The sequence below is a fragment of the Astatotilapia calliptera genome, chromosome 7 (genome assembly GCF_900246225.1).
Source record: "Astatotilapia calliptera chromosome 7, fAstCal1.2, whole genome shotgun sequence".
In the NCBI taxonomy this organism is placed as follows: domain Eukaryota; kingdom Metazoa; phylum Chordata; class Actinopteri; order Cichliformes; family Cichlidae; genus Astatotilapia; species Astatotilapia calliptera.
Genome location: NC_039308.1, coordinates 50,433,561 through 50,455,957, shown reverse-complemented (window position 1 = coordinate 50,455,957; position 22,397 = coordinate 50,433,561). Strand labels below are relative to the sequence as shown.

Genomic DNA, 22,397 nt, shown 5'->3' with positions numbered 1-22,397 from the left:
GTATTTGTATGTTGATAAAATAATTGTTTGAGAAGCCTCCTGGATTATCCTCCAATGTCACACAGTAAACCTCAGTGATCCGCAAACAGGATTAGAGCTTAATCTTCTTATTAAATTGTCATTCATGTGCTATATAATGACGCAATCCATCTGCAAAATCACTCAAATCTTTATTACAAAATAAAGACATTCTACCTACACACTTTTATTTACACATTGTGCATTTCTTCATTCAATATTTTTGGAATAAGACAAGAGTACAACTAAAGACTTTTAATGCAATTTGATAACGTGCTTTACATATGCAGTGTTAATGCAGGAATGATCAGCCAGGGATCAAAATGGAAACTTTTTACTCAGTGTAACTCTTTAGAATTGACTGCGCATCAGGGCATTAGACTGATTTTCCTTGGATACCTCGATAGAGAACGTACCGAGTCAATGGAATATTGAATGGCTGCCAGGCACTGCTAAAAGGAAATCCATGCATTCAGGACAGAGATAATGAAACCGAGTTAAGTCAAATCTTAAGACACGTACGAGTAACTCACTCTCAGTCCCGTAACAGTAAAGATTTTCTCCTTTAACTGAAATCTAGTTATTCTCTGCTCATGATGGACAGCTTATAAAATGAAGGCAGTTGCTCTCAGTCCTTTTTAATCCTGAGGTTATGGGAACTAAGTGCGCTTAACTTTTCTCCACTAAACTTATTTGGCAGATATCAGCTCATTTTCTGTGGCACTGTGTAGGACAACAAATTTGCCTTTGATAACGGGATCTGAATGTAAGTACTCACAATGCAGGCGATTTTGACCTTAAGAAGTCACACTGGCTTCAGTCAAAATGTGGTTTTCGTGAGTAATATTTTTGTAAAATTTTCATGTCTTAATAGTATACGCCTTCACTGACTATCAGTCATATCGCTGATAAATTAGGCTTTTCAATCCTCCAAGCATCATAAATAATGATAATGACTTACAGGAGATTTGATGAGGAACCATCTCTGTGTTTTTGTGGTCAAAGTGCCCTTGAACATAAATAACGGTGCCTGAAAAATGTCTTTCTTGGAGTACTTGTGCTCTGCTCGTTAGCTGAAACTATACAGCTCAATATGGCTTTTGCAGCTTGGTAACCTTAAATTGCATTGTTGCTGTAATGTGCCTGATCAATCTACTTTGCTGTTACAAATGCCTTAGAGTGCAAAAAAATATAATGCTAAATTACTCCGAGATTCGATTTTTATAATAGGTTTCACATGAGGGGCATGTCTACGTCTTTTCCTGGAGAGCCTAGCTCATTTAACACTTCCATCATGGCAATCTGTTCACGAGGTGGAAAGAGATTTGTGGTAAATTGTGGAGTTTGAGGAACGGTAGCCGCAGGGATTTCCTTTGAATGTACTTTTAATTTCAAATGAGACACCGGTGTAAAACCAAGCCAAGAAATGCACACATTAAAACAAAAAAAATTGATTTGTGCTGACTGAGCTGGATTTTTTGCAGAAGGTCTCATTTGATAGCAAATATTTTTTGAGGAATACATAGACTGTCTTTTTTCATGTCAGAGATAAGTGTTCTGGCAAATCCATCATGTGCCGCCTGCTGTCAGACTGTGGGAAAAACAATTAAAGGTTCCACACACAGGTCGAGTTGCTCCGATAGTCAATGAAGGCAACCTCTCTGGGTGGGCCTAGAAAAGATAGATTCATTAGGAAATGCCAGGGGAGGAGGGGTGGATGTGTAAGACAATTAAATGACCTACACTGGAGGGGACTGAGGACTCGGGGGGCTAAAAAGATGAAGGGAAAAGCCAACTGTTCAACAAACAAGTTCCTAGAACAAAGTTTGCACAGTACACTGTAATTATTAAGCAATTATAGGGATTTGGGTCAAAAAGGAAAACGGTAGACACTGACAGTGAAGTCATTATGGTGATCGAAGAGCTTAGAGGGTGTTAAAACTTCAGCATATAGAACTGTAAGACTTTGGAGTGTCCCCTGAAGGTCAGTGATATGCACACAGACACAGCTACACATTAATTTGTATACAAGCAGCCAGCAGAAGCACATTCTTGGCATTCGGTCAAGTCACAGACAATGTACAATATGGCCACAGATGACGCTGCTGTGTCGGTGCACGAAAGTGGCCTTCCAGATGCCCGTGCACGGTCGCTCAGTTAATCAAACACTCAGTTCATTAATGCTGCTTGTCACTAGTGTCAACAATCGAGAAAGTGCTGAGTATTGAATCGCGGAGGACTTTGTTCGCCAACCATTCTTGGCAGGCATTGATTTTAGCCGATAGTCCTTTAGCCCTCAGGCAGCAGGATGTAGCTCATTGATGAGACATTTTATCAGGGAAAAGGTCAGCCCGAGTGATTGATATCCTCTTTTATGAGTCGTAATATGGACGATATTAGTTGTGCACTTTGACTGCTCAATCTCAATGACATTTACTACAACCTGGCCATTAAAAAACGATATAGGAGTGAGACTGAATAACAATAACATCCTTATTTTTGTGTATTTGAATGTTGAGCATCTATAAAACATGCGCTGCTGTCTTGCATATGACGGTGACAGCCCTTTTGGGGTCTTTGTTCAAGTGTTGTTTATGGCTCCTAAATGTGAGCTTGGGTAGATGGTGGTATTGATTATTTGTCTTAACATTGATCCATGCAGATAACCTTATGTTCAGTAAGGAATGGATTGAATGGATTTAGAAGATCGAGATTAGCTTAGAGAAGTTAAACTAGGCATAATCTTTTGCTAGCTAATAGCTAGCTTAACAACCACTCTACAGATTAGCATAAACGTGTGTGGACATTTAGTACATACTGACTTATGTGATGCAAGACATTTGAAGAACATAACACTCGTTAAGACTGACTTAAGTTAACAAAATGAATGAAGTACAAGTACATCTCCATTATTTGCCAGAACTTAACATACCAACACGCTAACCTGTGATGATGGACACCGTGCTAAATGTATGTTATAATGCCACAGTTAGCATTCTGCTTAAAGCACTGCACATGCTCTGTTTTGGGGATTTTGACTGTAGATCTGTAGCCATGTTCAGGCAAAGCTTAAATGAACTTCATAGTTCCGTTTGTCAATACTTGCAAAAGTCACTTTGTGCCTAACGAAGTGCACTGGAAGACTTAGTCAGCACCCAAGCCATACCTTGTCATAAACAGAACTTCATTTCATGACAAGGTGATATCCATACTTCTGACTGGAGGCACTGAACTAGCAATTCCGTTGTATTTGCATATGCGTATTTCTCATCTTGTTCTGCTTACAGTGGCAAATTTACTTCTCAGCGTGATACTGAAGGATCCATGCATAGCTAATGCTCAACGGTAAATTACACTAATTGTTTTAAACCCTGACATACCGGCACAATTATACCTGTCTCAGCAGTGCAGGCAAATGTATTATTGATCAAAATGTTCGCTCGTTAAATGATATCCTATTGCAGCAGGAAGGGTAGGGAGCAAGGGAGATGTATGCATGGGGAAGAAACTGATTTTCTACCCGATCCATTCAGCTGTGATAAACTTCTCATTCTTGCTCTGATAGGTCACTTTGTTCACTTTAACAAACTCACAAAATACATGAATGACTCTCAAGTTCCTCTCTTGACTAACTGGATCCTTACATTCACTGAAGTGCTGTCCTGTAACTTGCATCCAATAAGGAAAAAACATTCCTTAAAATCCCCTTAATATGCAACATTCATTGCAATGAGAGCCTCATCAGTCGTTGCAAGAAGTTTGATGCTAATATTTCTAACAAATCTATACTGTACAGTGCATTCATGATGTATTTATAGCCTCTTACTTTTGTGCATTCTACATATTTGTTCAAACATTTAATATGGAAAACCCCCTGAAATTTGTCATTTTTGAAAGCCTTAAGACTCATCACTGTGTACACCGAAATTATCCTTAAGCCTTGTGAGGAGCTGCACTGGTTTCTCCTAGTGTGTGCCAAAATGAACTGATTGGACACAGTTCAGTCCATAAGGTCATACATTAAACAAGTCCAAGACAAAAACCAAGCCAAGTAACTCTCTGTAGACCGCTAGTATAAAACTGCACCCATGCATAGATCATGATACGGGTCAAAAAAAGCCTAGCAAGTGACCTAATTCTGAAATGGAATAAGTTTCCAACTGCCAGCACTCTTCCCAAAGTTTGGAAAAGAATAATCATTTAAAGGCGCTCAGTCAGTGAAGTGACTGAGAACCAAACTGCCTCTCTAACAGCTCCAGACGTCTACTGCAGAGATAGGAGAGCCTACCAGAACTACCTGAGCAGCTCCTGATCAATCTTGGTTGTGATAGTAAAAATTCTCAAATCTAAGACAAAAAATTGAACACTGTATTTTGTGAATACCAGATCATCACCTGGCTAATGTGGAAAGGGCATTGAGGACGCTGCTCCACACTAGGCAACAGTTCATCTTTCAGCATGACTGGAAACTAAAACATGCAGTTTCGGCAGTGCTGGAATAGCTGCAGGTCAATTTTCTGTTTATACATGAGTAGCTAGGTAGCCCCAACACGGACCCCCATAGTATATCTGTAGAGAGGCCTGAAGATGGCAGTTCAGACACAGGCAAACGGGCCTTCCAACAGTACCGACTGGAGAGTCTGAACTTTAACAATAAGATTTTTTAAAATATATATACATATGTGTATAGATTTGTTTTAAAAACAGTTTAAAACATTCAAAAATATATTACAATGTGAAGAAGAAAATGTTAAAACATGTTTATTTAATGTCTTTTTATTTTAACCAGATAGTGCCTACCCATACACTCATTTAATACCACTTTGTTACTCTTGCATAGAAGCATTCAATGACTAAAACAATAAAGGCGACAATGCGTGCGACTCAACCAGTGGAGAGTCCCAGATGTAAGGCTACATCTTCACATGTAGCTTATCCACCAAATAATCCTCAGTCTCATTTCTACATTGCTTTAAGCACCCTTTAAGTATTATAACACAAGCATGTGTAGAAGTGGCATCATTTGCGGCTACATTTAAGTGACTATTTCACTGAATTGTAGTTCTGGGAGTGGGGAATGCTGTATAAACTGTATCAACAGCAGGTGTAATTATCTTAGCACAAAAACTGTCCTCTTGAAACTCACTTTGCAAAAACTTTAACTATTGCTAATCCAGGCTCCACATTTTATTCTTGTAAAGATGAAATTGATAACTTTACAGTTCCCAAGAGTGCATGATGCTTATTTTATAAACCTTTTTGCTATGTGTTGATCCAGTTTGCCGCTGACTGTTTTAATTTATGCCCAGGCTTGAAATCGCTATTGAACATCACGGGGGCCAAGTGTTCCAAGCAATAACATGAATAATCCATTGGCAGTTCCTGTTAGACCAAAACAGAATGAGGCCATTCTCAATCACCATTATACTCAGGGGGAGTGCAACCAGGCTGTAGCAGCATTAGCCTTTCCTACTAAAAACTGATCACACTTTGCCTTTTGAAGTTGTAATCCATCTCACTAATAGGTGCACTTTGGGGTATTTAATATTAAATATTCTGCGAATGTATAATCACTTCATGAAAGAAATGGGTTTTGGAGACTTTTTTTTTTCTTTTCATTTGCAGGCCCAAGTGCAATATATACTTTCATCCACATGAAAAAGCAAACTCAGTAATGCTGAGAGTGATTTGTGTTTGTATTATATTGAAAATATAAATAATCAATTTATAGGCTTTAGGCTTTTAATCGACCACAAGTAAGTAAGTTATGAGTGATCTACCAATTATGAGTTCCCAAAGAAATAAACGAAACCTTTCAACTTTACAGTGGAGATGCAAATCTGTTGATGGTTCCAGCTAGCTTCACATCCTGACATTGAGCTTCAGAGTTAACTGATGAAACTTGTGAACGCATGATTCTTTCCTTAAACACAGAAAACGTTTGCCCGCTCAGCGCGCACTTCAGAAGAAAATGGATATATCTCACCGCTTCTTGGCATGGAGACCACTTTAAATTCATCACACAGACCTATTGCCTATGCCGTGCACGTTTGTCAATCTGCCTGTGAAATGAAGAGCCAGGGGCTACTGACCCAGACACATCAGCTCCTTTTTGGCCTCTAACAACACTTTCTGAAGTCTTCACATTCACACATTGATTCATTATTTTCAGTTTGCTGCTGCCTTCGAGGACACGGCTCAGTTTTTGTGTGGAGTGAGTGGGCAACAAGTACAGTTTATACAAAGTGGTTATGATGGCTGATGCAACAGACTTTGAATAATGAATATAAAATAAAATGCATGAAAGTGAAAAGCTTTATCTTTTAAATGAAACCTTTGGGATGTACAGTTGCTACGAACATAGTACTGTGCAAAAGTCTTGAGCCACCCTTCATTTCTTTATATAGATTTCTAGGAAAATGGGAAATGGATGCATTGATATGTTGATCTATTATTTGGCAAAACAGCATTTGTATGTTTCTAAAATCAATATTTGGTATGAGCACCTTTATTCTTTAACACACACAGAACTGTCTTAGGCAAGCGTTCTTGTCATTTCTTACATATTCTTCAGGAATAATTCTTCAGGCTTTTTCAAAGCTCTTCTTGGGATGTTGGCTGTCTTTTATGCAGTTCTGATGATCCCACAATTTCAATGATGTTGAGGCTCTGGAGAGGCCAATCCATGACTGACAGTGTCCTCACCTAGTTTCTGTCCAGTTATCGTTTTCCTGGCTGGCAGTGCATTTGGGATGATTGTCGCGCTGAAAAATCAACCAGTTGCTTTGCAAATGGAAATGCATGTTATGTTTCTGCATTTATTATTTCATTAATTTTGCCAAAATCCCCAACAAGCACCACAGGCTGAAATTAATGGTTGTCAAACTGTGTTTTTTCAGTAAATCAGCTAAAATAATCTGAACAGATTCTGTGGTTTAGCATCAGTCTGCTAACTTTCTATTTTGTCTGTGGCAATTAAAAAGCCACGTAAACCAAGGGGTTTACGTGGCTTTCTTCAATGCTTGAATGATTTATTGGTCAATGTTTAGTGGAATACAAAATACATTGCCTTAAATTGCATTGCATCTGAAAAAGATCAGATATGAGGTCTGAACTGAAAATGAGTGAAAAAGCAGCCAATGTCCTAACGTGAGCCTCGTCTTTTCCACAGTCATGTACTTACACCTGAATTAGCTTGTCATATTACAAAAACGAAAAGTTTTCACTGCAATACTTTACACAGTGTGTACTGTGCACTTTTAAATCAACAATAGGCTCTTTCAAATTAAAAATCGCACACCATTAATCTTTGTCACACTGAAAATGTTATGGCATTTTCAATTGAATTCCACCGCAAGCACAGATACTACAAAGACTTTGTCCTCTCTCTAGGTTCTTCTTTTCTCCTTCCTCTTACCCCAAACAGTAACAGCAGATGGCCACCCTCCCCGAGCCTGGTCCTGCGACAGGCTTCTTCCTGATAAAAGAGAGTGTTTTTTCCCCTCACCATGGTCACCAAGAGCTTGCTCAGCGGGGGCCACTGGATCATTAGGTTTCTATGAGTAATGTGTTTATGAGCACTGTAGTGTTTTGGTTATATATGCCTAAATAAAATGGGGGCACCATTAGGGTGTTATTTATAAAACATTTATTTAGCATACAACTGAGATGCATTTAAAATATTTACTCCAGTTTTGCAGTAAAATGTTCAAACATCTGTTACAATCATTGCTTTCTTAAATCAGCTGTGCGGTTTTTTTTAAACATACACATTCATGCCAGCTGGTTTAATTAAAAACAACAGTCCCATATATTGTACCGTAATAAGACAATGTGTCGTTACTTGTAAAGTTAATGAAAAGAAAGATATGCTATGACAATATACAATACACGACGTATTGAAAACTACCATATCAAAGTACATGAAATGACAGACCCCTGTTAAAAACTTAAGACAGACATCAAAATTTCTTCCAGATGCACATATCCAACAAAAATAAATACTGATGAAAATGTTTAAAATATTCTCAATGAGTGCTTTCCTCAGAAGAACATTCTCATCTACAGTAGCGGAAAATAGTACCTGAAAATGACAGCATCCCTTTTCTGTGAAATAAACTGGAGTAGAAATGAATATAAAAATCTAATAAAATACTCTTGATAAGTCTTTTTTTATTCATAAAAATCAGTACAGAAATGAAAAGTGATTGTAGCTTCTAAAATAAAACAAAAATACAAACTGATTGTCTGACATACAGAAAACATTTTTTTCTTTTTGGCCATGAAGTCCAAAAATCTCTGCAGGGCAAAGTGGCATCAGTGCACTGTCCACTACAGTTATACCACATTTAACACCCATTGTGTTCATTTGATGGATATGCATCAACACTGGCTTTAGAATAAAATGACAAAATAAAATAAATACAATCTCAAAACAGGTTACCCTTCTGCATTCCCAGTGTCTTGATAGACTGTTTGTAAACAAATGATGACTCGTTGTTAACCCGAGTCTGTTTTTGATCCAGCTCACTGTCAACAAAGGAAGAGCTAGTCTCACCTAAGAGATGTTAGGCACCGTTTCTTTGATGTTACACCTGCTGACCCCCATCATCACCTTCTTCTCTGTGTGGCGTCTTGTTGAACAGACATGATGCTCTGTTTTAACCTCTTTGTAAGCAAGTGACTTGCTCTGCCGCAGTAGGTGTGGGTGGTTGTCTGCAGCGACGTCTCCAGCGGTCGAAGCAGCGAGGTCTCCAAGTTGTCGCCGAATTGGTACTAGGATCAAAAGTAAACATGTTCAGCTTTCCTACTCCTCATTTCAGACATGAAACAATAAAAACTGCCTTTTAATTGCATTCTTTCCATGCCCACGTCGTTTTCGGCTGCTGCACCAACTTAAAATGCAGCTCTTCTCGTTCTCCTGCCTTTATGCCTTTAAAATAAATAAATAAAAGCAGCACAAGTCTTTGTTTTTAACACCTGTTGTTTCCTGTGACAGCTTAAAGAAAAGAAAAAGCACAATGACAACTACATTCATCTCACATGAATTAAGTGCCACATTTATCACCGTCACTTCCAGACAAAATAACATTCTGTTTTTGATTCGTATCTGTCAATTCAGAGTGTGTTCGAGTGATGAATATCTATTACCCCAACTATTCGCAAATGGGCTTAATAAGACGTGACAGCGTCGGGGAAAACTACAGCTGCTGCATTCCAGATATGCTTCATTATTGTACGCTTTTGTATCGCCAAGTAAACAGCAAAGGGGGGGAGAAAAAAAATTTAAAAAGAAACTTTCAGCCTCCTCTGTGAATGAATATTGGCAGCCAAGGCTTTTGTCACGTACGGTATGCAAATAAGAATGTGTGCCTTTCACTTTTATATTGAGGTGCACCAATCTTTTACTGCTCGAGTAAATAAGGGAAATCACTATTTTACAATGTCTTATTTGACTCGAGTTTGGCAAAGTATTACATTACTCAAAGCGCACTTTCTTTATTATCTTTCATATAGTGCAGAAGGCAATAAAATACCATTAACAGCCTCCTATTGATTTTTATGTGGATGTGGCGGGTGCGTTGTCCACACAGCCATCATGATGTCTCAAACTAGCATCAGCACTAAAAATTTTACAACTCTTCTGTGGGCTTGGCTGGGTAATGGTAGTGCCCTTTATTGCAAGCTCCTCTGCTGGCTGAGAGAGAGCCTGCCTTGGGAACTAGGCTGACTAAGGGGGTCTCGGTTGGATCGAAATTAGAGTTTGTTCGAGAATTGCCTGCGCCGAGCTTTGGGATGATAGCCTCAAAAGACTGGAGTGGGAACAAAGTGGGAGGAGACTGTGGAGCTGAAGCAACTGAACGCTCTGATAAAAAAAAAAAAGAAAAGAAAACTTGAGCAGAACAGCTAAAGATAAAAACAAAAGGAGAATCATTTTTAAAAGATCTTCAGATCTCTCTTCCAATACAGCGACTGTGAAACACGGCCCTTTATCTTAGAAACATCTTCTCAACTTTTTGCTTACTAACGAGAATCCGCAGCACTCCTCTGCCTCCTAAAACCTTGTGGATATGGTATGTGCTGTATGTGTTTCTGTGCTGTCTGAGAGACTGATGGAAGCATGAGGACCGAGTGCCCCCATAATGAAGCCTGCTCGTTTTCTTAATGGCTGAGAACATTGCCCGCACTGATAGCGGCCTGGCTCGGCCCTGTGGCGGTAATGGATGGAGACCAGCTAATGAAGCTTCCCTTGCTCCCCCCAATAGCTGCCTGCATGTTGACCGGTAAGCTGAAATCAAAATGAGCAGATCGCAGGGGAGCTGCCAGCAAAACAGTGAAAGAGCTCTCAGGCTCTTCTGCTTGCTCACTTATGATACAAGTGCTGCATTTTAGCCTTTCAAGGCCTATAAGCTTAAACACATTTCAAGTTTCCAGGTGCTTTTTTGTTCAGTCTTTATTTCCAGGTGGTGTCCTGTGTCCAGACTTAAAGATGCTATGTTGACACTTTTTACAGGTGTTAAATCAAAATCAGACCTAGCCAGTTGTTTCAAACGGGTAAAAATCACACCTATGTTATTTACATCAAAACACCCAAAAAATACCAAAAAAACCAAAAACAGACTAATCCTACGAACATACACTGATTAGGCATAACATTATGACCACCTGCCTAATATTTTGCTGCCAGAAAGAGGCCAGACCTATCGAGACACGGAGTCCACTTGACCCCTGAAGGTGTGCTGTGGTATCTAACACCAAGATGTTAGCAACACATCCTTTAAAAGGTGGGTCCTGTATGGATCAGACTTGTTTGTCCAGTACATCCCACAGATGCTCGAATAGATTGAGTTCTGGAGGCCAAGTCAACCCCTAAAGTCATTACGCACCTCAAACTATTCCTGAACCACTTTTGTATTGTGGCAGGGCACATTATCCTGCTGAAAGAAGACACAGCCACCAGGAAATGCCATTTCCATGACGAGCTTACAATGTCTGCTGTATTGCTTAAGTACATGTCAAAGTGACAGTCACTTGGATGGCAGAACCCAAGGTTTCCCAGCAGAACATTGCACAGAGCATCACACTGCCTCTGCTGGCTTGAAAGAAACTGTTAGTGTCATTCACTTCACCTGTCAGTGCTCACAGTGTTAAAGCCTGATTGGTGTACACTGTTTGTGCCATCAGTGCCGAACAAAAAAAAAAAGAAGAAAAAAAAAAAAATCACACTCTGTGACATGAGTCTTCCATTACATAAAAAACCCCAAACACAGCATAGCCAGAGGAGCTGTAAATCTTCACAACCCTGAAGAAATGATCTAGATGGTTAAAATACATGTTTGTGACCTGTATTTAAAGATATACAGTCAGTCTTAACAAAGTGAAAAATATTGACAGACAATTGGTTTCAGTCCTTTCACCCAATTTGTGGACAAAGTGACAAAAAGCCTTTTTCTGGAAAGCAGCCACATTCAATAGTAGTTAAATAAATTCAGCTTTGCGTAGATTTGTCAGGCATTTGTGTTCACAGTGGTATAAAATCTAAGTGAAATGACCTCTTTGTCTAAACTGCATGTGAAAATGTTTGAATAAATGCCTTAAATGTTGAGAAGCAACAACTTTGCCTTGAATTTTTAACCTTGCAGTTAATAGGATACCAAGCAACCGTTTCACTGACTAAAACTGGATGGAGCCGACATGCCTGGTTTGGAAGACCAAAGACAGGATGATGAAAATGTTTAACAGGCTATTGATTAAGCACTCGTGGATGGAAGCATCTATAAGAGAAAAGCACTGACCTGCAGTGCTTATTGATAATGTAATAACTGGCAAATGTTTCTCCAAAATAATCTGGTCTTCCTACAAAACTGCCCTCAAAAAGCAATTTCTCACAAGAATAAACATGTCCCATGATATATTAAATATCTTCTAACTTTTTCCAGTCAGTTATTTCAAGAATGTGTTGTAAACCTTTGGAAGAATAAATGTTTTAATACCTTCAGATATGTGGCTAATTTTCATATTTGATTTTTTAAAATATTTCTTACATTTGAAAACTTCTAAATTAACATGCAAATAAAAATGATTTCATGATCTGTTTATTTTCTATGAATTAAAACTGTGTCTGTTCTTTGAATGATTGCGGTTTAAAGATTCCAAGAAATAAACAGACACTTGTAACGTGTTTCTAAATGATTAAACTTCTGATAAAAACCCCATTAGGTTTACAAGAAACCACTGATCGATCACAATCCACACAACGTTAACGCCCCAAGCCAAAGATGGAAGAGTCGGCAGCATCACTGAACGGGCAAATTTCACTGGCTGACTGCCAGGTCCCACCCCCAGGCGTGTGCGGCTGTCCCGAGCAGGGGGTTTACCCTCGCAGCCGAGAGGTTTCCTTGATGAAGACTCGGGGCAAAATATTTGCTGTTTATTTGGAGTCTGTGCTTCGGAAACCGTTCAATAAATTACATTTCTTGACATAGTTTTGAGGGATATTTGCAAACTGTGAACCACTGAAACACTGACAATAAGTGCAGCTGTTCTTTGTAGCAACATTTCTTAGCTACTTTAGTGTACAGCTTGGATTCTCAATCTGCGTCTTTGGCTGACTTTCTTGCATGCTGTGTCTCATATACTTCACTGAACAGAGTTTTCCGTAAGAAGGAAGGACACTTGAATATTTGTTCCCCTTGTAAGGTAAGGTAGACTTCTGTGAAGATGCCCGTACCTTCTGAATTGCTTCATAGACAGCTCGAAATGCTGGCTGTTTGTCGTCATGATAAACTCCTCTGTTACCATGGAGAATAAAGACACCTTCTTGTTCAGCCTGTTGACAGTTGCTGCCATAGATACAGTGGTCTGGACGGTAGTTCCACTGGCAGGGAAACATATACAGGCTTTCTGTAACACAGTAAGATGAGTGGGTTGACAATGATTCAAAAGAAAACCATTGAAATCCCTGAAATTTGTACTTGACAGTAAACATCCAAAAGAAGAAGCTTCTTTAATTAATCTTTGTCTGCTGGTCTGACTTAACTATCATGACACACAATAACGCCATGTATGTGGTTGCACTAACCTGGGTTATGGTGGAATATGATATTAAGAAGGTCCTGGTCACCCCAGGTGATGTTGAGCTTATACTTCTGGAGAAGGGGCATCAACATTTCCTCCCACTTTAGTGTAACTGTTGTCATGTCATTCTGGAACGACAAAACGCAGAACGGATGTGTGTCATTTTGATTCTAGAAACCATAAACATGCCATTTTAGCCAATCAATCATTTGGGGAACACTTCCCATCCACGCAAAGGAAAGGGACTGTCTGTCAGCGAGCTCTCTAGGAAGCTTTAGCATTGAATTACAAGAGTGACCTCAGCTGGTCAATTTTAGTGGTGCAGAACAGCTACTTCTAAAGATTTAAGAACATTAGACAGCTCTAGAGGTTTCAGTCAAAATGCAAAACTAACACAGAATTGAGAAAAACATGCCTAATGCAGTCCTTGTTTTAAAAACAGTACTTATTTAGATATTGTATATTAAAGGCCATTTTATTAATCCTTTATTTATCCAGGTAAAAAATCTCATTCAGATTAAAAATCTCATTTCCAAGAGAGAGCTGGCATCATGGCAACAAAAGTCACATACCACATAGGTATATAACATTTAAAACAAATACAAATAAATGTATATCATGACCAAACCCTTTTTAATAGCTGATACACTTTCACATATATCATGACACAATGCGGTATAACCATTAGGCTGGTTAATAAGCAACAGATTTATCTTTACCTTGAAAAATTTTTCCCTGAGGCGTGTCATGTTCATGAGCATGACCCCTGAGTTGATGCCTGTCTTGCCGTAGTAAGGGTGGCGGGCAAAACGATTGTACCAGCCGATACGTGGTTCCTCATGTTCTGGAGCCATGGCAGCTAATTGCCTTGAATTGAACTGAGAAAGCAGAGCCCACATGTCTTCTACTGGCTGCAGAAAAATAATGTCTGTATCTACATAAAGCAAGGAGTCTACCTCCTTCAGAATCAGCTGCAAAAGACATAGAGAAAAAAAAGATTAGTATATTCTGAAAAAGCATTACTGTATTAAGCTATCTGAATGTAAAAAGATACCTACTGGCAGAAAAAGCCTCTGAGAGGCACAGGGTTTGAAGAGTTTCTTCCATTCTCTTGCATTCTCCTTGGGAAAAGTGATAGGGTAGATGCTGGAATTAAACCTTGCCCGAACTCTCCGAGGCCACGATTCCAGCTGAAAAAATAAAAAAAACCAAACAAATAACAGAAAAGCACTAATGTTTAATTGCATCTCTTTTTGAGCTCTTTCATTCATTATGCATCTTTGTCTTTAGAACAAAAAGCACCAAAAACTGGGTAAAGACTTTACTTTCTTCCTTACTTAGTCATAACTGGACACTTAATGCTGTTTCTCCTCTGAAAACAATGAATTGTAGAAGACTAGCTCCTTGATACAGTTTGCAAATGTGTGTTTTTAAGCAGCGGCCCCCAACCCCCGGGCCACGGACTGGTACGAGTCTGTGAGTTGTTTGGTACTGGGCTGCGAGAGTTGAGGCTCGGGTGTGAAATTTATGGTTTTCCGCGTTTTTATCATTATGTTTTTTTTATCATTAGCTCTGTTTCCCTGGGTCTTTTCCCATGTGTTATGAATAAATTTTTTTTGGTACTGGTTTTATTTTGTTGTATTTATCCACGACACCTTAAAGGCCACTCAGTGAAAAAATAGTTGGACATAAACGAGTCTGTGGCGCAAAAACGGTTGGGGACTGCTGTTTTAAAGCAGATATCTTGAAAACAGGAACAGAAAGTGACAAAAGTTACCTGCCATGGAAACCTGGTATTTCCACCGGAAAACAAGACCAACCTCAGGTTTCTTTATAGCATTGTAGCTAAGCTGCCAAAAAGCCATAGATCTGTTGAGCCTTGTATTGTTATAGCTCGCTAAGGTGACTCTGAATTAATCCTCAGGTATGTTTCTACAGGCCAAGGCTGCTAGGATACCTTTCAAGATACATTTAGTAACGCTAATCCTTTTTGTTTGTTTGTTTTTTACTTGCTGGTTTCCAAGTGTTTTCTCAAACACAATTAAAGATTTCTCTGTACTGTAAAGGGGCCTGAGATGACCATTGTTGTGAAGTTGCACAGCATGAATAAAAAAAACTCCAAAGGAACAGTTGGGCTATGAGTTGAGATGGGTTGAGAAACATAGCAAATGAAACCACATATGCTTACAGTGTTTCTGAAACTCTTGTGAAGTTCATCCTCAGCAAAGATGTAAAAGTGCAGAGGCTTTTTGCTGAAGAGAACAGCAGACTTCAACATGGTGATTGTTTCCTCTAGCCTGGGGCCACAGGCCACAACAGCCAGGTGACTCCTCTCATCCCTGCTTTCTGCCTTCACTGCAGAGTTTGACCGCTCACTAAGAGTCAAGAGAGAGGTGGAAGAAGAAAAAAATTTAGGTGTTTATTTTTACATTAGAATGGATACACTGGCAAGTGCAAAAGAAAAAGTGAGTCTCGGCTGACTGGTACTCAGCCCTGTAGGATTGGAACTGTCATTAGATTTAACAGAGGGACTCAGAAGAGAACAGTCATTCATACTTTTTGCTGCCTTCAAGTGCTTCTTGTGAATTACTGCTTTCACGTTTGGACATAATGAATGTAGCCTGTCATATTCAATCATTTCCATGTATGCACAGAAATGTTTACTGTATGGAAAGCCCATTAACACAAATACAATAAGCAAAATGTTATATTTTATTCAGACCTCAAATTTGAACTGGTTGTTTCCAGCCTTGATTAAATTATACCACAAAAAACCTTTTATTAAACATAAAATGAAAGATTTAATGCTTTAATGCTGTGCTAGTAGCAGGAATGCAAAAACTCAAAAACAGTCACACAGAACACTGTGGATGCAGCAGTTATCAAGCATGTACTCTGAACTGTGGATCTACGAAGTAGGTGAAAAGTGTAAAGCTGGAGGCAGTTGATTATTGCAACATGTATCATTCATAGTTTCACAAAATCAGGCATACCTAAAAGATGATTCCAATAAGCAGTTCACTCCACAAACATCAGCAGGCAGTCTCCAATATGGATTCCAGTAAGAAACTGACTGTGACTTACACCTGACAGAATAGAAACATCATCTTTTGGATCCTCAGAATCAAATCTCTCTCTCGGATATCAGTAGTGTTTTGCGATTTTCATTAAGATTTGTTTAACATGTGGCGGTTCTTTAAATCCAGCCTAAAGCTAACCTTAAGCTTATCGGTTATCTAGCAAGCTAACAGGTGGTAGCTAATGGTTGTTTTCAGATTATGTGGTGAAAAACAGCACAACTAAAACACTGAACATTTTTAACTTATCCAAAACACGCCAAATTACTATTTGTTTGGTAGCTGGCTAACGTAAACTAGGTTTTACAATACATGTATCGGCTCGTACACGCTAGCTGAAGCAAGTAAACTAACGTTAAACTGCAGCGATATGCTAAAGGTGCAAATGAAGCTGTAACAAACAGGTAAAGCTAACTTCTACTAATTTTTGTAGTTTAAGTGTAAAATTGGTTGACACAGCTAGCTAAGCTACCTGTCAAGCCCTTCTTCGCGGTCTCGGAGGCCTTCCAGGCCTGGCCTTTTCCTGAGAAGGTGCCCGGTGTCATGACTTTTCCTGCCGGGTATTCCGTGTTCTTTTACTGTCCACCCGTCTCTGTCCTCTAAGGTGGAGGCTAGCTGATTGAACACATACAAAAAGGAAAAGAAGACGAAGATCATGCACAGGAGAAATGTGTGAAGATAGCATCGCATCTTGCGCTTCAGATTTTATAGGTTAAAGGAACATTTTCATGTTAAGCTTAGCTAGCTATCACACGACATATCACCAGCTAGCTACTTTATCGCATTATTAAGTCAGAAAGTAAGCAGACAGGCACAGTTGGTGTTTACAGTTTCAGCCCCACCCACTTCTGTTACACGTGTTTTGTCTTATCAGCCATGTACCCACACTGCGCCACAGTTTACAGTAGTAAGTGGCACATGCAGGGCAGAGGTGGAGTCATTCACAATTACAGCACACATTGTAGAAAAAAACCCAAAAACCCATAACGATTCTACAATCAGTATCATTCCTTCTTGAACGAAATTCAGGGAACGCTCAAAGCGCCAACTGAATACACGAATAATGAAGTTTTAAACTTAAAAGCTTAGACAAAATAGTCTCCTTTATGAAGTGGTGGTACATATTTAAATCTCCTGTAGTTACTGGTGTATAAGCAGTATTTTTAATGCATTAATGCGCCATATTTTATATCCGTGTCAAATGTGCAATACTTCTCTGAAAAGCAGGGAGGCGTGTGTGTGCGTGCGGGTGTGAATAAACAGGTGGAAAGATGAAAGCATCTCAAAATTGCATTTGTGTTCATTAACTGCAGAAATTTATTTAAGTTCTTTTTGATCATTAAAAACAAAAATAGCCAAATATCTACAACTTACTTTATTCAACATCATTTTACAATATAAACCAGTCTATAGATTAGATCATGCTCAACTCTACCAAGTGAAGGAGAAGCATACCGAGAATAGCTCATCAATATTTGTACTAAAAAGTTACACAGTAAACATTTATTGCATTCAACGGGATTAAAAACAATGACAGCCGGATAAGGCCAGAAAAACCAACAGTGTTATGATTTATGATAATGGTAAAATTATAATGCTTTTTTTTTTTTTAAAAAAAAAAACAACAACAACAAAAAAACCCAGAAACATTCTCATCAACAAAGGTTGACATTAAGTGCAAAACACAACAATTTTCAGAGGATGAGCTACAATTGTGAGATGAAGACACATTTCTTCCACAATACATCATTTAATCTGTGCTGTAACGACAAACTGAAAGCGATGCTTGTGTGACACTGAGGTGTTAAACGCAAGTTGCCACAGCACGTGGCGCAGTTCCTCTGACGTCCAGGATTTAATGCTACAGTTCCTTTTCTCAGTTCATCATGATAGATTTTGCTGCAACAGGTCTTTGAACCAAGCAGACACCTTACATATTGACTCCTGAATTGTTTTACTATTGGAAGGCACTGGGGAAAAAAAGTGAATGCTATCATAGTGGCATATATAGTATTATTAAAATAATGTGCATTTTGAAGTTTAATCTCTGACTGAGGTTGTTGAGAGTGCAGGAGAATGGGTTGTGCTGACCAGGGCTGTGGATGTTAGTGAGTCTCTCCGTTAACTGACGAGCTTTCCCCACGGGGCGAAGAGCATCTGGAGACACCTCGTTCAGTATTATCAGAACTTGAGCCGCTCAGATTGTGTTGGTCTCCTGAGGCAGTGGTTACTGGAGTGGATGTGGGTTTGGCTTTCTCCTTAAAGTCTGTGATTATTACAGTCAAGTCTCCAACTGTGACCTCCAGATGCTGGGCGCTGCTCCTGTCTATGTTTTTTAACCTTGGCCTGTTGAAGCAACCCAAAACAAATGGGGTCTAAGTACAGCTTAAAGGGTAAAAAAACATTTCAGTAGCAAAAGAAAAGGAAAAGCAAAAAAGAAAATAAATCAAGGATTACTAAATAGAGTGACCCATTCATTGATTTCTTTGGAAAACAAATTCTTTACCTCATCTTTTTATAGCCCTTCTTTTTCAGTGTAGGTTCTTTATCACTTTTGTCTTTCTCTGATTTTTCTTTCTTCTCCTTTTTGGGATGTGTTGGTGGGGGAAACTGCTGATTTACTTGCTGTGCAACCAGCTGAGAAACAGGCCGGGGTTTTCTAAAAAAACAAAACAACAAAAACAAAACAAAACTTGGAGTTATGTCAATTATTAATCTCTGCCTCTCTTCCACAGTGTCACTAATGCCCTGTCTTCCTCCCCTGACCCCCCAACCTGTCGACGGAGATGTCTGCCCCTCTCTGAGCCTTGTTCTGTCTGAGATTTCTTCCTATTAAAACTGAGTTTTTCCTTTCCTACTGTTGCCAAGTGCTTGCTCCTGGAGGATTACCTAATTGTTGGGATTTTCTCTGTATTATTGTAGGGTCTTTACCTTGTAATATTCTTATGCTTTGAGGTGACTGTTGTTGTGATTTGGTACAACATAAATAAAATTAAACTGAATATTTAGATCACTCAACCAGTAAGTCGGGTGAGTGAGAGGTTTAGACTGCTTGACTGTGTGTATTAGGTAATTAAAACAAATTTGTGTTAAACTCTTGTCATCAGTGTGTTAAAATGGGCTCCACAAGTTGATGTTATCCAAGCAAGTAGAATCATTCAAAGGTTTAATCTTAAACTGCTGAAGCTTAACTGGAGCATTGGAACAAAAAGATAGAATATTACATAAACGACAGTGATTGAATTCACAGATTCATATACATTTCTGATAAACTCTGCAATGTATTTTACAGAGCAACAACTGTAGACCCTCCTTCTCCACCAAGAACCTTTCAGTCTACATCAGCTGGGAAAACGTGTAAAGAGTTTTGCTCTCATGGTACAGCCACGTTTTAGTTTTACTATAATGACACAGACAGCCGCACGCTTGCACCCTATCAGGTGGACTTCTAAGAAGTATAATAGGAATGACGACTTGTCTGTTCACGCCCACAACAGAATTTAATCTCTGAAAATTTAGCGACTTTTTGCTGTTCTCTCACTACTTCTTCAAATTGCCATGGCTTCATTTGGCAGTGAAAAAGGCACTTGTTACAATTCTAATACACTGTGGAATTTGTTTTGTGACAATTCTCAATCTAATTTTGCCATGATGTCTTTAGACTTCTATGTAACCTTCAGTAATGGATTGACCTGACTCTTGGTCCAAGCAAATACATTTACAGTCTCACCTTTGCAATTAATTTTCTTCCTCTGTAGTCTTTCCTACAAGGAACAAACCCTATGCTTTATGTTTACACCTGCAGACACATGGCCAGTGTAGAAACTGGAAAGTACTATGAAGCAAGTTCAACATACCCATGGTATCCATCCGTTACCTAATTTCAGTTATCCTAACAATGGTGATCAAGATAAGTGGTCACAGGAAACTGATTATCAACTTGCTAAATTTAGTCCAAGGTTTCCTGATTTAGGTATAAGCGTGCTTACATGAAAGGGGTGGCATTGTGATCTGGCAGTCACACTTCAACTGAGCGGTTGATGTACAAAAGGAAGAGTAGACTATAATTTTAGAAAAAAATCAGCGATGTGAGATAAAAAAATAACTGTAGACTACCAGACACAATAGGTAAGATTTCAAATGCTTTGGTCAAAAAGACTGGAACAAAAAGGACTAATAAAATTTAGCCTATTTAAAGCTACCCAACCCCCCCAATAAATTGAAATCCTGCTTCCTCATACGGGCCTATGACATTGACATATTATACTATATGTCATATAGTATATGACATAGTCTGACAATGTGTTAAATATTGATCTGATTGGAGAGTGGTTGGCTTTATTCTGATTTAAGTATTTTGGAAGGTTATGTAAGGCTGTAGAGCTGTACCATAATGAGAGATAATTAAAATTTGGTGTGTCCTCTGTACTATGAATGAGGTGGACACAATATTACAACTACAAATTAAAGTATAATTCAATTGAATGTAATAAAACAAAACAAAGGGAAATACTAAGGTCATAAGCCCAGCCACCAATAAAAACGCCTAAATAAAGTTGTCACGCGTCAACATCACAAATGTAAAAAAGAAAAAAATTGGGGAAAAAAGGAAAGAATGAAAAGAGACTACGTGAATGAGGTTTCGCACAGCTGTGGGTAATTAAAGCAGTTATGGGGTAGGTCCAGTTTTTCTTACCGAGTTGACGTGCCTTTTCTGACATCACACATCATGCACTTGAACGCCTCAGCGCTGTTCCTGAATGTGCACACGCTGCAGTCCCAGTAACCATCGTCGGAGGAGGGCTTCGATTGCCGCTTTGGCCTTCAGACAGAAACAAAACAAAAACAGAGGGACAGTGGCAGTTTTACAGCGGGAATGGTGATTTCACCAACTACGTGTGCGACTAAGGTTACCGCTGGTGGAAATTAACCCTTCGAGGAAGTAGTTTCTGCTCAGAAGGCAGTCAGTGAAGCAAAGCGAGTCTTCACTTGACACAGGCAGTTGCCCCGTATTAAACCAGCAGCCAGCCGCCATGAACACTTCAGTAAAACGGCTTCATCCATTCACGGTGCTTTGCCTTCACGAATTGTCCGTTTAAGTCTAAATTCAAACACACTAGTGAAAGTTTTACCTCGTGGGACTCTTCTTGTCTCCCATTTTTTGAGAATCGCGGTCTTACAGGACTTGAAAAGGATCGATGTTACAGGTGAAAAGACGCATTTAGCTGCTGCTCAGCTGTCGGAGAAACTCCTGTCGAAGGGCGGTCACGTGCTGCGGGTTTACCCAATCACTTTAAATGTAATCACAAGCGCTATAAATGTGATTAAAAGTCTTATTACTGCAGTAAACCGCATGGAAATGCATAAATGCTATGGTATATTCAATATAGTACGAGACAGGATTTTAAGAAAGAATAGAATCTTTTAGAGTAGGACTAAAAAAATATTTAGGCGTAATTCACTTTAATGTTAATATTTTATGAGATAAAACTCAACCAAAAAGCCTATCGATCTGTTTTGCTATACCCCCCCCCCCCACAAACTACAAAATACACACGGCGGGGAAATTTGTGCTTTACCACAGCTCAGGTACAGCTAGAAGAAGAATACAAAGAGTAAACCAAGAATATAAAGTCAAGAAATACAAAATAAATAAGATAATACAATATACAATACAATACAATATATACAACAGTAGCTGAGGTTCTATGTACACGCATACACAGTATGTATTATGGATACAGGTTTGTGGAAGTATGCAAGTAATAAATTTCAACTATTATACTTCTAGTATTACCATGTAAGTAATAGATATCTATAAGTATAGACATGTACTTGAGCACATACGTACAAATACACATACATCACATTATTTATTATTGGTTGATTTTTTTCTAGAAGTAAATGATCTCTTAAAATCACTCACACACACACAAACCCTAGTAAAATATGATCTCCATCGTCTATGATGATTTATGTTGGCAAAATAAGTGTGCATTTTCGTAAATGGCTGTTTTACTTATCTATTTAGTGTATTTGTGAATGTTTATGTTACTGTACTCTGTGATTTTGTTTCATTTTTCACACGTCCAGTCTGCAAAGTCAATGCACACAACTAATAAAAAAAACATTTAAAAAAAAAAGCCAAAATGAAAGCAGCTGCATCGAAGTCAAGTAATACATCTCGTATTTTGTTTCCTGCAGCAACACAATAATAAACATTAT

At 38.8% G+C, this 22,397-nt stretch overlaps 2 protein-coding genes across 4 annotated transcripts; both read right to left on the bottom strand.

Moving 5' to 3' along the window:
- Positions 1-8,249: 8,249 nt before the first annotated feature.
- gxylt1a (glucoside xylosyltransferase 1a) lies at positions 8,250-17,131 on the bottom strand. Of its 3 annotated transcripts, XM_026175384.1 has the most exons (9): positions 16,645-17,131; positions 16,089-16,181; positions 15,284-15,470; positions 14,154-14,285; positions 14,052-14,066; positions 13,815-13,973; positions 13,100-13,223; positions 12,749-12,921; positions 8,250-8,793 (listed from the first exon to the last, which is right to left on the bottom strand). In XM_026175384.1, exons 1-9 carry the CDS (start codon positions 16,860-16,862, stop codon positions 8,629-8,631), a joined length of 1,266 nt encoding a protein of 421 aa, XP_026031169.1. In that variant the 5' UTR covers positions 16,863-17,131; the 3' UTR covers positions 8,250-8,628. The 3 variants fall into 3 exon arrangements, with proteins under 3 accessions (XP_026031169.1, XP_026031168.1, XP_026031170.1); XM_026175383.1 differs by having other exon boundaries at positions 13,815-14,066; positions 16,645-17,128; XM_026175385.1 differs by lacking the exon at positions 16,089-16,181 and having other exon boundaries at positions 13,815-14,066; positions 16,645-17,123.
- A 401-nt stretch (positions 17,132-17,532) lies between these two features.
- Positions 17,533-21,451, bottom strand: LOC113026515 (YY1-associated factor 2-like). Its single transcript, XM_026175386.1, has 4 exons — positions 21,305-21,451; positions 20,869-20,994; positions 18,679-18,831; positions 17,533-18,518 (listed from the first exon to the last, which is right to left on the bottom strand). The coding sequence occupies exons 1-4, from the start codon at positions 21,328-21,330 to the stop codon at positions 18,278-18,280; spliced, it is 546 nt and encodes a 181-aa protein (XP_026031171.1). The 5' UTR covers positions 21,331-21,451; the 3' UTR covers positions 17,533-18,277.
- Positions 21,452-22,397: the final 946 nt, after the last annotated feature.